Source organism: Pteropus vampyrus, unplaced genomic scaffold (assembly GCF_000151845.1).
Source record: "Pteropus vampyrus isolate Shadow unplaced genomic scaffold, Pvam_2.0 Scaffold322, whole genome shotgun sequence".
In the NCBI taxonomy this organism is placed as follows: domain Eukaryota; kingdom Metazoa; phylum Chordata; class Mammalia; order Chiroptera; family Pteropodidae; genus Pteropus; species Pteropus vampyrus.
This window is the reverse complement of record NW_011889103.1, coordinates 584,128-596,175: the sequence shown is the minus strand read 5'-3', so window position 1 is coordinate 596,175 and position 12,048 is coordinate 584,128. Positions and strand designations below refer to the sequence as shown.

The 12,048-nt window shown below is 49.6% G+C and overlaps 1 protein-coding gene across 1 annotated transcript in view; it reads left to right on the top strand.

Annotated features, from left to right (window-relative positions):
- The first annotated feature begins 4,767 nt into the window (after nt 1-4,767).
- The window catches only part of SELPLG (selectin P ligand), an 8,979-nt gene continuing 1,698 nt past the window's right edge, over nt 4,768-12,048 (top strand). The window contains exons 1-3 of the mRNA XM_011377800.2: nt 4,768-5,110; nt 5,487-5,633; nt 11,080-12,034. Of these exons, the coding sequence (XP_011376102.1) occupies nt 11,085-12,034 (950 nt within the window). The 5' untranslated portion in view covers nt 4,768-5,110; nt 5,487-5,633; nt 11,080-11,084. The remainder of the gene's footprint in view (nt 5,111-5,486; nt 5,634-11,079; nt 12,035-12,048) is intronic.

Sequence of the window (12,048 nt, the reverse complement as noted above, 5' to 3'; positions counted from 1 at the left end):
AATAAGGCACCTTCACCGCCAACCTATAGATTACAGTGTAAAGGGATCACACACACGCTGCCCAAGGGCCCTGAGGTGCTGCAGAAGCTGTGAGGGCAGGTTGCTAGGTTCGTTGAGCCTCACCTCCACCAGGTGCCACCAGGTCCCAGCAGCAGGGCTCGCTTTCATTATAGCCCTGCTGTCTCACCATTCATTTCTAATATCTCCCCACTGGACACGGTTTTATTTATCTTGGCATTCACTGGGTAAATATTTTTACAGTGAGAATGTGAAGGTCCTGGAGAAAATTGTAGTGGGGTGGATGGCCAAGTGGTCCAGCAAAGAAAGGTGTTTGCGCTCAGTGCCCTGAGGGTCGAGAAGTCAACCATCAGGATTTCAGCAACAAAATCCAAGCTTTGGGGCTATAGTGACAAGCCTGAGAACTGAGAAGTTGCCCCATAAATAACAGGAAGCTGTTGCAGGTTCATTTCCTGCTAAGATGCTCTTTGGGTTGTAAAAGGTAGACAGTTCTTCATGGTTAACAAATGCCTAGGCTGCTTACTGCTACCCTCAGCTGCAGTTCTAAAATGACAAATGAGTTCTCACTCTGGCCAGTTTCTACCAGAGGCAGTGGGGCAAAAAGTCACAAAAGATGGCAGATTCCTATAGGGGATCTTTCCTTAGAGACCAAACCATTGCTTAAACTGTTTCTTCTTTTACCCACCTGTTCTCTTTTTTGCTTCCAGAGTGATATTTTCTGGAACAATCTGTCAAGATCTCAGAGATACAGTCCACACTCTTCAGCCACCTCTATGAGAGTCCCCTTGGTCCTTGCCTCCCCGCTACCTGATTCCTGTCTCTTCGTATCTCACACACAGGCCGTCAGCTTATTAACTACTCATGTTGGCTCCAACTTCAAAATACGTCCACATTCTAGCAACTTCTCATCCCCCCCACTGTTACCCCACTTGTTTGTGTCCTCCTCATCTCCGATGTGGACTGAGCCCCTACATCAGGGTTTTCCAGAGAGACAACCAATAGGATGGGCAGAAATATATAGAGAGAAAGAGATTCATTGTAAGGAATTGGCTCACGCTATTATGGAGGCCAATAAGTCCAATGATCTCCAGTCATCAAACTGGAGACTCAGGAGAGCCGATGTTTCAGTTCAAGTCTGAAGGCAGAGAAGCAGTGCTCGAAGGTAGTCAGGCAAGGAGTCCCCTCTCAGCCTTCCTGTTCTAGTCTGGCCTTCAACTGATTGGATGAGGCCCACCCACACTGGAGGGCAATCTGCTTTCTTCAGTCTACTGATTCAAATGTTAATCTTTTCCAGAATCACCTTCACAGACACACCCAGAGTAACATCTGACCAAATATCTGGGCACTTGGAGCCCAGTCGAAGTGACACAAAATTAACCGCAGCTTCCAAACCAAGTTTCCTGTTATCCCTTGCTTTAGTCTTCTGAATACAGCAGCCAAAGTAACCTTTTAAGATATTGAGGCACAGGAGTAGGCAAACTAAGGCCCATAGGCCAAAACCAGCCCACTGGAAGTTTCTGTGTAGTCCACAAGCTAAGTGTAGTTTTTTAGATTTTTAAATGGTTGGGGGGAAGAAAGAGAATGACAAGAAAAATTTACATGAAATTCAAATTTTAGTGTCCATAAATTAATTGGAATACAGCCACACCCATTTGTTTAAGCATCATCTATGGCTGCCTTTCTACTTTAGCAGAGTTGAGTAGTCGCAGCAGAGACCCTGTGGCCACAAAGTAAAATGTTTACTGTCTGGCCCTTTAAGAAAAAATTTGCTGACCCTTATATTTAGGCTAAAAACCTTCCATAGCTTCTTATCCCACTCACAATAAGAGCAAAATTCTCATGATTGGCAGAGGCGATATGTCCCTGCAGCCTCCTCAGCCTCCTCCTCTGATTCCCCACTGTGTTCATGAATCCTCCTGTCTCTGAGCCTTCGTATGTGCTGTTCTCTGGGCCACCCATCCTTTCTCCGCTTTCCGAATTGGCACAGCTCAACACTTTACCCTCCCTCCTCTGCCATCTTCCCCGTATACCTTATTATCACCAGATCTATTGACTGGAGTTTTTGACTGTCTCCCCCAAATCGAATGTAAAGTTCACAAGAACATCACAGCAGTACCCCAGGATCTGGCACATTGTGTCAATAAGTGTTTTGTTGAATGAAATAATTAAAAATAGACATCTGGGGTGGGGTACCTATTGGGTTGTCTGTATGACACTACTTTGCTTCCAGAATACAGTTCTCCCCTAACTACAGTTGACCCCAGACTGGCCCATTGAGCCCCTTGGAGTCACCTCCCATGTGTCAAATCTGAATCTGAGTTGAGGAAGCCAGGGAGCTAGCAGTCCAGAGCAGGTGTGTAGTGATAGAGAAAGGGCTTTGGGGTCTCTTTCACTCCCTAAGTCCATGCCTACGGTCCAGCTGCATTTCTGACTTTAAATTCCATGAGATATCCCAGGGATCCCAATGCCCCTTATGCCGATTTGAGTTGAGTTGACTCCTTTCTCATTCAGGTTTGTCTCCTTCATCAGAGCCCCTTGAGCCCTAAAATCTAGGGCTCTTCCCTGTACTGCCAGGGCCACGCCCAGGCCCTGTGCTCAGAGTGGCTGTCGGAGGCACAGATTCCTCCAGCTGCTATCATTCTTGGAAGAGCACTGAGTCTGGAGCTTGTTACTAGATTTGATTGCCTTCTGGCCTTGCAGGTTTGAGACCAGCCCCTGCGCTGGCCACCTCCAGTGCCCAAGCTGACCCCAGTCCTGGGAGCCCCTGTCCTCTTCTCCTCTGGAGATATGGCTCCACTCTGCAGGCTCCCATCCCTGAAGCCTGCTCCTGGGGCTGCCCAGATCGGCAGCCAGAAATGGCAGCTGAAGAGGAACTCCCTGAATTTCTGTTCTCATTCGAGAAGGGGAATTGCCTCCCAGCTGAGGTGGCCCCAGAGTAATCATTTCCCCTTTAAATGATTCAGATAGGCAAAATCTCAGCCTGCGAGCTGTCCCTTGAATCAAAGAGGATGTTTGGGGGGCGAGGAGGCAAGTGTGACCCCATTGTCCCCCAGCTCTGTTCTCTATTTTACGAGACTTTTGCTTTCATTTGAACAAAAGATCCTATGGCTAGTGGGCAAATTAAAAAATCACTGCCCTGGAGAGATGAACTGCACAACTAGTTTGGGAGGAAACCTGGGCTTTCTGGTCTGGCGGCTGTGGGCCCTTTCTTGAGCCTCAGCTTCCTAGGATAATGGCCACTTGGGAAGGCAAGTGTGATTCTGTGACAGACATCACCCCCATTGTCCTGCAATTTTCTCCATTTTCAGGGAAATGGACATAGGGTCCTATAGGAAGTGGACATCGCGTTTGGGAGGGGCCACAGTGAGTTCCTAGCCAATTACAAATAGAGGATCAGATCTCAACCATACCCAGTCTGTCAGATACAGTTCTTGCCCAACCACTTATTTCTAGGATTTCACGAGTGTTTAAATTTTTCCTCATTTTCCTTGACTGAGGACATAGTTGACCAGCATAGGCCTGCTAAATATCAGCTGGAAGCTAAACTTTGCTGGCTTTGGCCACCTAATGCTTCCTTTCTTTGTCTCTATGGTATTAAGGTTTCTTTAGAGCTATTCTTGTCACTGGTGTGAATAATTCCTCACTCTACCCCCATCCACATAAAACAATGGAGCAAAAAATGCAAAAAAAAAAAAGCAAAGACAGCTGGATAGGCAGTGGTGATACCGCTGGACTCAGTGTGCACTGTGATGCTGGTGTGAACACCACTTGGCAGCTACAAGAACTGTCATCCATCAGCTGATGTAAGTAAGACTGCAGTTAGTGCTCGGAGAGTCATTTAGGACTGTCCAAGAACAGGCACACCTTGGAGATACTACAGGTTCCATTCCAGACCACCGCGATAAAGCAAGTCACACGAATGTTTGGGTTTCCCAGTGCGTATAATAGCTTTGTTTCTACTATCCTGTAGTCTAGTAAGTGTACAATAGCCTTATGTCTAAAAAACAATGTACATTAAAAATACTACTAAAAAATGCTAACCATCAATCTGAGGCTTCAGCAAGTTGTAATCTTTTCACTGGTTGAGGGTCTTGCCTCAAGGTCAGTGGCTGCTGACTGACCAGGGAGGTGGTTGCTGAAGGTTGGAGTGGCTGTGGCGAGTTCTCAAAATAAGAAATCAATGAAGTTTGTCATATCAATTCCTTTCACGAGAGGGTTCTCAAAGATCACTGGCCACAGATCGCCATAACAAATATAAGAATAATGAAAAACTTTGAAATATTGCCAGAGTGACTAAAATGTGACAGAGACACGAACTGAGCCAACGGCTATTGAAATAATGGACTTCCTCTACAAAAGGTTGCCACAAACCTTCAATTTGTTTTTTTTAAAAAAAAAAACCACCGCAGTATCTGTGAAGCACAATAAAGCAAAACGTAATAAAGCAGACTATGTCTATATAAAGATACCACCCACTGTGTCTCCAGTTTTCATTTTGAAACAACCGGTATGCAAGGCAGGATGTGAGTCTCTTTTCGTACATGTTCTGAGCCCCACCTGTCAAAGCACAGGCCAGACCCTGGGACACGCCCCTTCCTCTACTTTCTTGCGAGCTCTGTGCGTTCCTAGGCCTCCCAGCCTTTGCCCATGCTCTGCTCTCTGCCTGGGCTGCCCACCCAGCCCAACCTACTTGTCATCTCAAGTGCCGCTTCTCCTAGGAAGAGTCTCCTGATGCCCCCTCCTCCACCCAGCATGGGTTAGGTGCTCCTCCTTGGCTCACCACAGGGTGAAATTACCTCATCGTCATGGTCTGTTTACTTGCCAGCTTCCCCACCAGATGAAGAGCTACTGGAGGGCTGGAGTCTGAAATTGCTTGCCATTGGATCCTGGCACATCAGCCTTGGGTGCCCGATTTGGCTAAATGAACAAATCAGGATTGAGTAAGAAAATAAGCAGGTCTTGCTCTTGTGGAACTGGCAACCAAGCTTCTCAGAGAGGTTCATGGTTGCAGCCAAAAGGACCACCAATGCACCCAGACAGAGCGTTTGGATCTCAAAAGAATGACTACATCATATCTGCAAAGCTCAGGAAGGTCTGTGTTTTGTGTTTTCTCCCCCTACTCTGTTCCTGGGAAAGAAGTGAGAATCATCCTTTTTTGCATCTGGTTACTGCCTGCCTGGGTGGGGTCCCCTCTCACCTACACTCTCCATTATTCAGGGAGTAATGCTGTGGCCTTTCTCACCCTGGGCCCCCTCAACCACCGCTCCCCAGAAAGTTTCCACATGGTTCTTGGTGTTTTCATGGTTACCGGAATCCAAGGGTGACGTCAGGCTCAGCAGGCCTCTGTTTCCCACTACCACCCAGTTCTGATCAACAGTATCTCCAAAGCTGCCACAAACAAGGAGATACGCGCTGTCACGTGGCCCTGTCTTAGTAACCACATTCTCGCTTCCTTCTTTCACACACAGCCGTTGGGGGTTGGCAGAGTCTGGGACCACTGCAGCAAGGGGTGCCACAGCAGTGCCTGGTAGCGTGGGCTGGGTCTTTGTCGCCAAAACAGAGAAGCCACTTCTCCTGGGCCCACGAGGCAGCTGTCCCATGCTCTGCTGAGCACGGTAAGTGCTGGTTTGCAAAACCACAGGGAGTGGCTGGGGGAGCCCAAGGGACCGGCAGTCCTGCCTGACAGCTAAGGACAGGCCCGAGGGGCAGGCTGCAGGCATGACCGGAGCTGCAGCCCCTGGGGAGGGCAAACCGAAGCTCCGGGGCTCAGGATCAAGGTCTGCCTGGAGTCTGCGGCCTTATGCTGCTGTCTCTTCCGGATCCTGCTCCCCCTTCACTTTCATCCTGGCCTCCCCAGCAGGTTGGCCAGCAGCTGCTGCCTTAGGAGCAATCTGAATTCAAAAAATTGGAGAAATCAGGAGCATTTCCTTAGAAATCATCCTACTCCTCCTTTTATGTGTGGGACACCGAGGCTCAAAGAGGTGGAAGGATTTGCTTGGAGCAGAGCTGGGGTATGATCTGGGAGATTCCTTAGGAGCCGGTGCAGGATTTGTCTTAAAGCCGTGTAGGTTATGGGTCCATAAAAATGTTGTTTCCAAAGCTGTGTTCTTCACACTTTTTTTTTTTATAAGATTGAGGAAATGATATTTGTCCAAATTATTAAAATATTAGAATTAAAATACTATAGCTAGCAAAAGAGAAAATAATAATTAGAAAACTTTTATTAATTTATATTTGGGGTGCTTTAGAGGCAAAAAGGAGAATGGGGGGCTGGTAGCTAAATCTGTGACACTGACACATGCGCGCGCGCACACACACACACACACACACACACCCAGGGCTCTGGTTGCCTGAAATTCTCCTTTCCTCCCTCCTGGACCCTCTCGTTTTCTCCCTTCTCCCATTTGACTTTGAGTTCCCTGGGTCAGGCCTCTTGAGGCCCCTAGGACAGGGGGCTCTGGAGGTGGCTCTCTGGCTCCAGGCCCCAGAGTGGCTTTCTCAGGGCGTTGGCTGGGCTGGCCACACCCTAAATGGCAGATGCTTCCCTCAGCAGGCTTGGCTAGCAGCCAGGGGATAGTGAAACCCAAATAGGGGAAGGGGCTGGGCTGCCGGGCTTGAGTCCTTGGCCAGGTGGAGCAGAGCCTTCAGGGGGGTGGGAATCATCTGAGAACCCTGCGCCCCTTTTTTACATATGAGAAAACCAAGGCTCAGATGGGAGAAGCAGCTACTTCGGGTTGTGGGGCCCAAATGAGCTAATAATTCATTTATAGCTCTTAGACCAGGACTGGGCACATTGTCTACATTCGATAATGCAATTTACTAGCCAGAAGAGACTGAGGCTGTGCACGGCACCCAGGGCTTGCTGTGGAGACAGGTTTCTAGGGCTTCCTGCCCCAGCCCTCTGTGACTGACAATGTCACGGGTGTGTCAAAGCTGTCCTGGGGTCGGGGCTTTTTCAGAGACATGGCCTTAAATGTAGAATAATAATGACAACAGCTGGCCTTTATTGAGCACTTACTGTATACTAAACACAAAACCTGAGCCAGCTCACTGGCACCCAAGGCAGCCCTATGAGCTGTAGATGCTACTGTTTTCCTTGTGTTTCAGCCAGGAACCTGTGGCTCAGAGTGGTGAGTTCAGTTGCCCAAGGTCGCACAGCTTGTAAGCCGCAGTCTGGGACTGGATCTGGTTTGATACTGGATTCGATCCCGAGTTGGGCAGGGGCCTGTCCTACCCGCCAGTACTTAGATCTGCACTGGGATCTGGGAGCCGGGGACGCCTGGGCCTCTGTCCGACCTACAGTAGATTTGGAGATCTTTCGATTTCTTGGAATCCCTTGGGCGTCTTTTCTGAGCAGCTCGGGGTGACCACGCTAGTGCTGGGATGTGAGCCCTCCTGCAGCCCAGCCCCCCTCCCCACCCCAAGCCAGGTGGAGTTAGGGGAAGAAGCAACTTGGTTTTGGGGGAAAGACAGGAAATGGGCACTATCTGACCCACTCCATCAGACAAGTAGAAGATAGATAGGACGTGACAGCTCTTTGTCTCTCTCTCAGAGCCCTGCACAGCCCCACTCCTGTGGTAAGTGGCTGTTTTCGCCATCTGAGGTAAAAGGTGGGGCCTGGAAGATGTGATGTTACCGCTCTGAGCCTTGCTTTCCTAATCAGTATAATGGGAATTGTAAAAGCCAGTGTGGCGTGAAGATGAATGAGGTCCCCCATATGATGAGATAATAAGAGAATCTATCTGCTGTGAGAGCTTTAACACATTCCGTTACATTACAATACATTTATTTTATTAGAGTCATTGTCCTCCCTGCCACACACACCGCTCGTCCTCCATTCCTCTCCTCACTACCTGAGTGGCCCCTCGGAGCCACAGAACCTCTGGGAGCCTGGTTTCTTCCCGTCAAATGGTCTGATAGATAGTCAGCCATGGCCTGGTGAGAGGCTGCTGTGTTGTGGCTCCTTCCCCTCAAAGCCCATGGGATGGGAGGCACCAGGCTGGAGTGACTGCCCATCTGGTTTGCCTGGGATTGAGGGGTATGGAGATGAGGGATTTCTAGTGCTAACCCTGGAGATGTCTGAGACAAGCTGATGGCCCTAGATAGGTACAGGCTGGGAGGTACGGGCTTTCCCAGGTGGCTTGCGTTTTATCTCAACAGGTGGGGAGGTCTCTGCTTTCTCGCAGGACCCCCCCCCCCCAGCTTCCCTAACTGCCCACAGGGAAGATAGGGAGGTCACCACCTCTGTATCCTCCCTGAGTCTGAGGTCTCCCTTTATTCTCCTCCTTAGTCAGCACCCCCCTCAAATAAAATACCACCCCTTTTCAGGTAAAGAAATAGGTTCAGAGAGGTCGAAGTGACCTGCTCAAGGTCAGACACAGCTAAGTGGTCTCTCCTCTACCCCAGGCTGCCTCTGCATGCAGGGGACTGTGGGGCTGGGTGCAAGGGTGAGGGCAGCCCAGCGCGAGAGCCCACCTGGAGAACGAGACCCTGGCCTCCTCTACGGTATCTCCTCAGCCTCCAGGCTGCAGAAAGTTGGGCCCTGATTTGCCAAGATGCCTCCCGGACTCAGAAACTTGTGGGTTGGGCCTTGCACCCCACCCTCACCCCACCACCTTTCTGCTTCTAGGAAGTGGCTAAAGGCTTGGCCTTCTAAGAACCGAGAACTGCCCAAATGTGTCTGTGTGTGTGTGGGGTTGGGGTTGGGGTTGGGGTGGGGTGCACATCTTTTCATAATTATGAAATATTTCTCTGAGCTGGTGGCTTCTTCCTAAATTCCTCTGCTGTACTCTGGTTTCCCTTCAGGTTATATAAATCTTTTGCCCTTTACTAAATTCCTCTGCCCCCAGGAAAGCGGGCCGAGATTAGGCCATGTACACTGCCTCATGGGGAATGCCACTGCATGTGCAAAAAAACCTCTCCCTTGAAGGTAGGTTAGGAGGCAAAGAATGTGCATGTGTGTGTGTATGCGCATGCATATGTGTGTGGGAGACACATTTATTAAGCACCTACTGTGATCCTGGAACTTTTGAATTCATCATCTTATTGCATTCTCTCAATAGCCCTACGAGATAGGTAGAGTTTGTTATCCCCATTTTACAGGTGAGAAAACTGAGACTCAGAAAGACAAATATATGTGTCAAGGTCATGCAACTTGTAAGGGACATAGCTGGGACTCAATCATTCTTTTGTCTGACCTCATAGTGTGTGCTCTCAGTCCTGCATGGCACTTGGTATATATGGGGCTGAACTTTCTAGATTATGTGGCCTTCAAGGTCCTCCTTACTTTTACCCTGCCCTCTCTCTCCCGACTAGGTCCCCAAACCCAGCCATAATCACAGCAAGCTAAGCTCTCTGCCAAGCCTTTGCTCCTTCTGCCCCCACAGCTACATCGGATCTCTCTCCAAACCTTCCTGAATCTTCACTGAGTTCAGATCTGATCTCTGCCACTCATCAGCTATGTCTTTGAGCAGATTGCTTCACCTCTCTGAGCCTCATTCCTCCTCAGTAAAATGAAGATAATTGCGAGGGACAAGTGTTTCTGTTGCAAATATTATAAAGTTTGGTTTAAGAAATTATTTTAAGATATCATCATATTGTCATTTTAGAAACCAACATAATTCTCACAACACGCGAAGGAGGTTGGATTGAGGCTGGAAGCTGAGGGGTCTATGAGTAAGTTGTAGTCACTCAAGGAGTGATGAGCAACTGCCCTCTGCTCCAAATCACATGAAGTGCAGGGGAAGGTACTGAAAATTATTCAGGCTCACTCTGCCCCAGGCGGTAAGGCAGGGGTTGCCGGAGGGTATCACGTCCAGGACCCAAGAATACCTGAATCCTGCCCCAGAACACAGTCGTCACTCATTACAGGATTCTCCAGAGTAAGAGTTTGAATTCCACAAACACCAGTCCGTGCCAGGGGGAGCATAAGGGGAGAGAGAAAGACAAATAAGAAAGCATGAGTGTTCACAATAACAAGAAGAAAGACCAGTGGGATAGCTGAAAGGAGAGGCATTGCCTTTTCTAGTTACCTGGTCTGGAGGCCAAAGGTGATGCCAGAATGGATGGTGACCTTACCCACAGGCAAATGAGATGACTGTCAGCTGAGGACAGGGCTGTTCTGAAAAGATTTCAGTTTTCTCCTGGACCCAGATAGTGCAGTTGATGGCCCTGGGCCCTGGAGGACTTACAGGGTAGGTTTACTGAAAGAACCAGAGTAGCAGCCCTTTGCTGGAGCTCGCCATGGGAACAAAGTGCTTTGCAAGCATCACCTCATTTCATCTCCACAATAACCTATGAGGCAGGTGCTGTCACCCCTATCATGGAAGTGAGGACATAGCCAAAGGGAGCCAGACCAAGCTGAGACATTAAGAAAGGATGAGAAAAACTGAGAATTTATGAGATAGGCCAGGGCTCTGTGGGGCGGGAGCCAAGACTGGGGCAAGCAGAACAGAGGGACGTGGTGTGGTCAGGATCAAACTCCAAGCGGCCTCAAGGGTCCAAACGAGCAGCTTTATCCTGTAGATCTGTGATCTCGAAATTCTTTTGCTCATGGACTCCATCAGCGGAAAATATGTGCATATGGATTTTTTATGAATTGTGTACAGGTACTACTATAATCATGATATATATTATAAATGTATACAAAAATAGAAATTAACAAAGGGTGACCTAAAAGTTAATATAACTAGAAGCTCTACTGTGTTCTATCTACACCCCAATGGATCTTCTTGCTCACAAATAAAAAGTTTTAATCAAAAAGGATAGGGAGGCAAATAATTTCTGTGCACCATATAGAGGGAGTCAAATAATTTCTGTGCACCATATAGAGAAGGCCCTACTGGATGGATTTATTCATGGTGATAAATAGTAATAGCTGCTCTTTGCTTAGGACCTACTGTGCTCCGGCCATGTGCTGGGTAATGAGAATGCCTAAAGCCAAGTGTCTGCCCCAGACCAAACATACAGCCAACTGTGGCCATCTAGGATCACAGTGGAGAGTGCTTGGCAGGCCCAGGGGTGAAGCGGTCCTGATGTCCCTCTGTCCGTGTCTTCCTCCAGGTGCCATGCCTCTGCAACTCCTCCTGCTGCTGACCCTGCTGGGCCCTGGCAGCAGCCTCCAGCCATGGGAGACCTGGAAGGGTGGAGCCAAGGAGGCCCCAGGCCCCCTGCTTGCCCGGGGCCGGAGACAGGTGGCCACAGAAGACTTAGACCCGAACTATGATTACGGAGGCACGGACCCCCCAGAAATGCTTGAACATAGCACATGGACTGTGTTCCTGAGCCTCAAGCAGAGGGATTCTTCAGGGACTAGTACTCCTGAGCCAGCCACTCTGGAGGGAACCACAGGGCATTCTGCTCGCCTGGATACAGAAGGGGCAGATATTGGGAATCTGAGCACAGAATCGGCCACACAGGGGATTCCTGTCACACTGGGTCCTCTGACCAAAGAACTGGTCACTACAATCCCTCCCATCATGGGGGCTCCATCCACAGAAGCTCCATCCACGGAGCTGGCTACCATCAAGGACCTGTCCACGGGGCCACCAGCCATGGAGGCACTGACCACACAACCAGCCGCCACGGAGGCACTGACCACACAACCAGCAGCCACGGAGGCACCGACCACGCAACCCGCAGCCACGGAGGCACTGACCACGCAACCCGCAGCCACGGAGGCACTGACCACGCAACCCGCAGCCACGGAGGCACTGACCACGCAACCTGCAGCCACGGAGGCACTGACCACGCAACCCGCAGTCACGGAGGCACTGACTATGAAATCCACTGTTATGGAGGCTCCGTCCATGGGACCTGCAGTCATAGGGACCCTGTCCACAGAGCCGGCTGCCACAGCAGACCCTACCACAGAGCCCACTGCCACAGAGGCCATGTCCACAGATCCAGCCACCACGAAGGACCCATCCATACAACCTGCTACCACAAGGGACCTAACCACAGCCCTTCTTGTGCCCTCTCATCCTCACAGGGGAACCACCGTGTCAGCTAGCAATTCCTCTAATGGCTTCA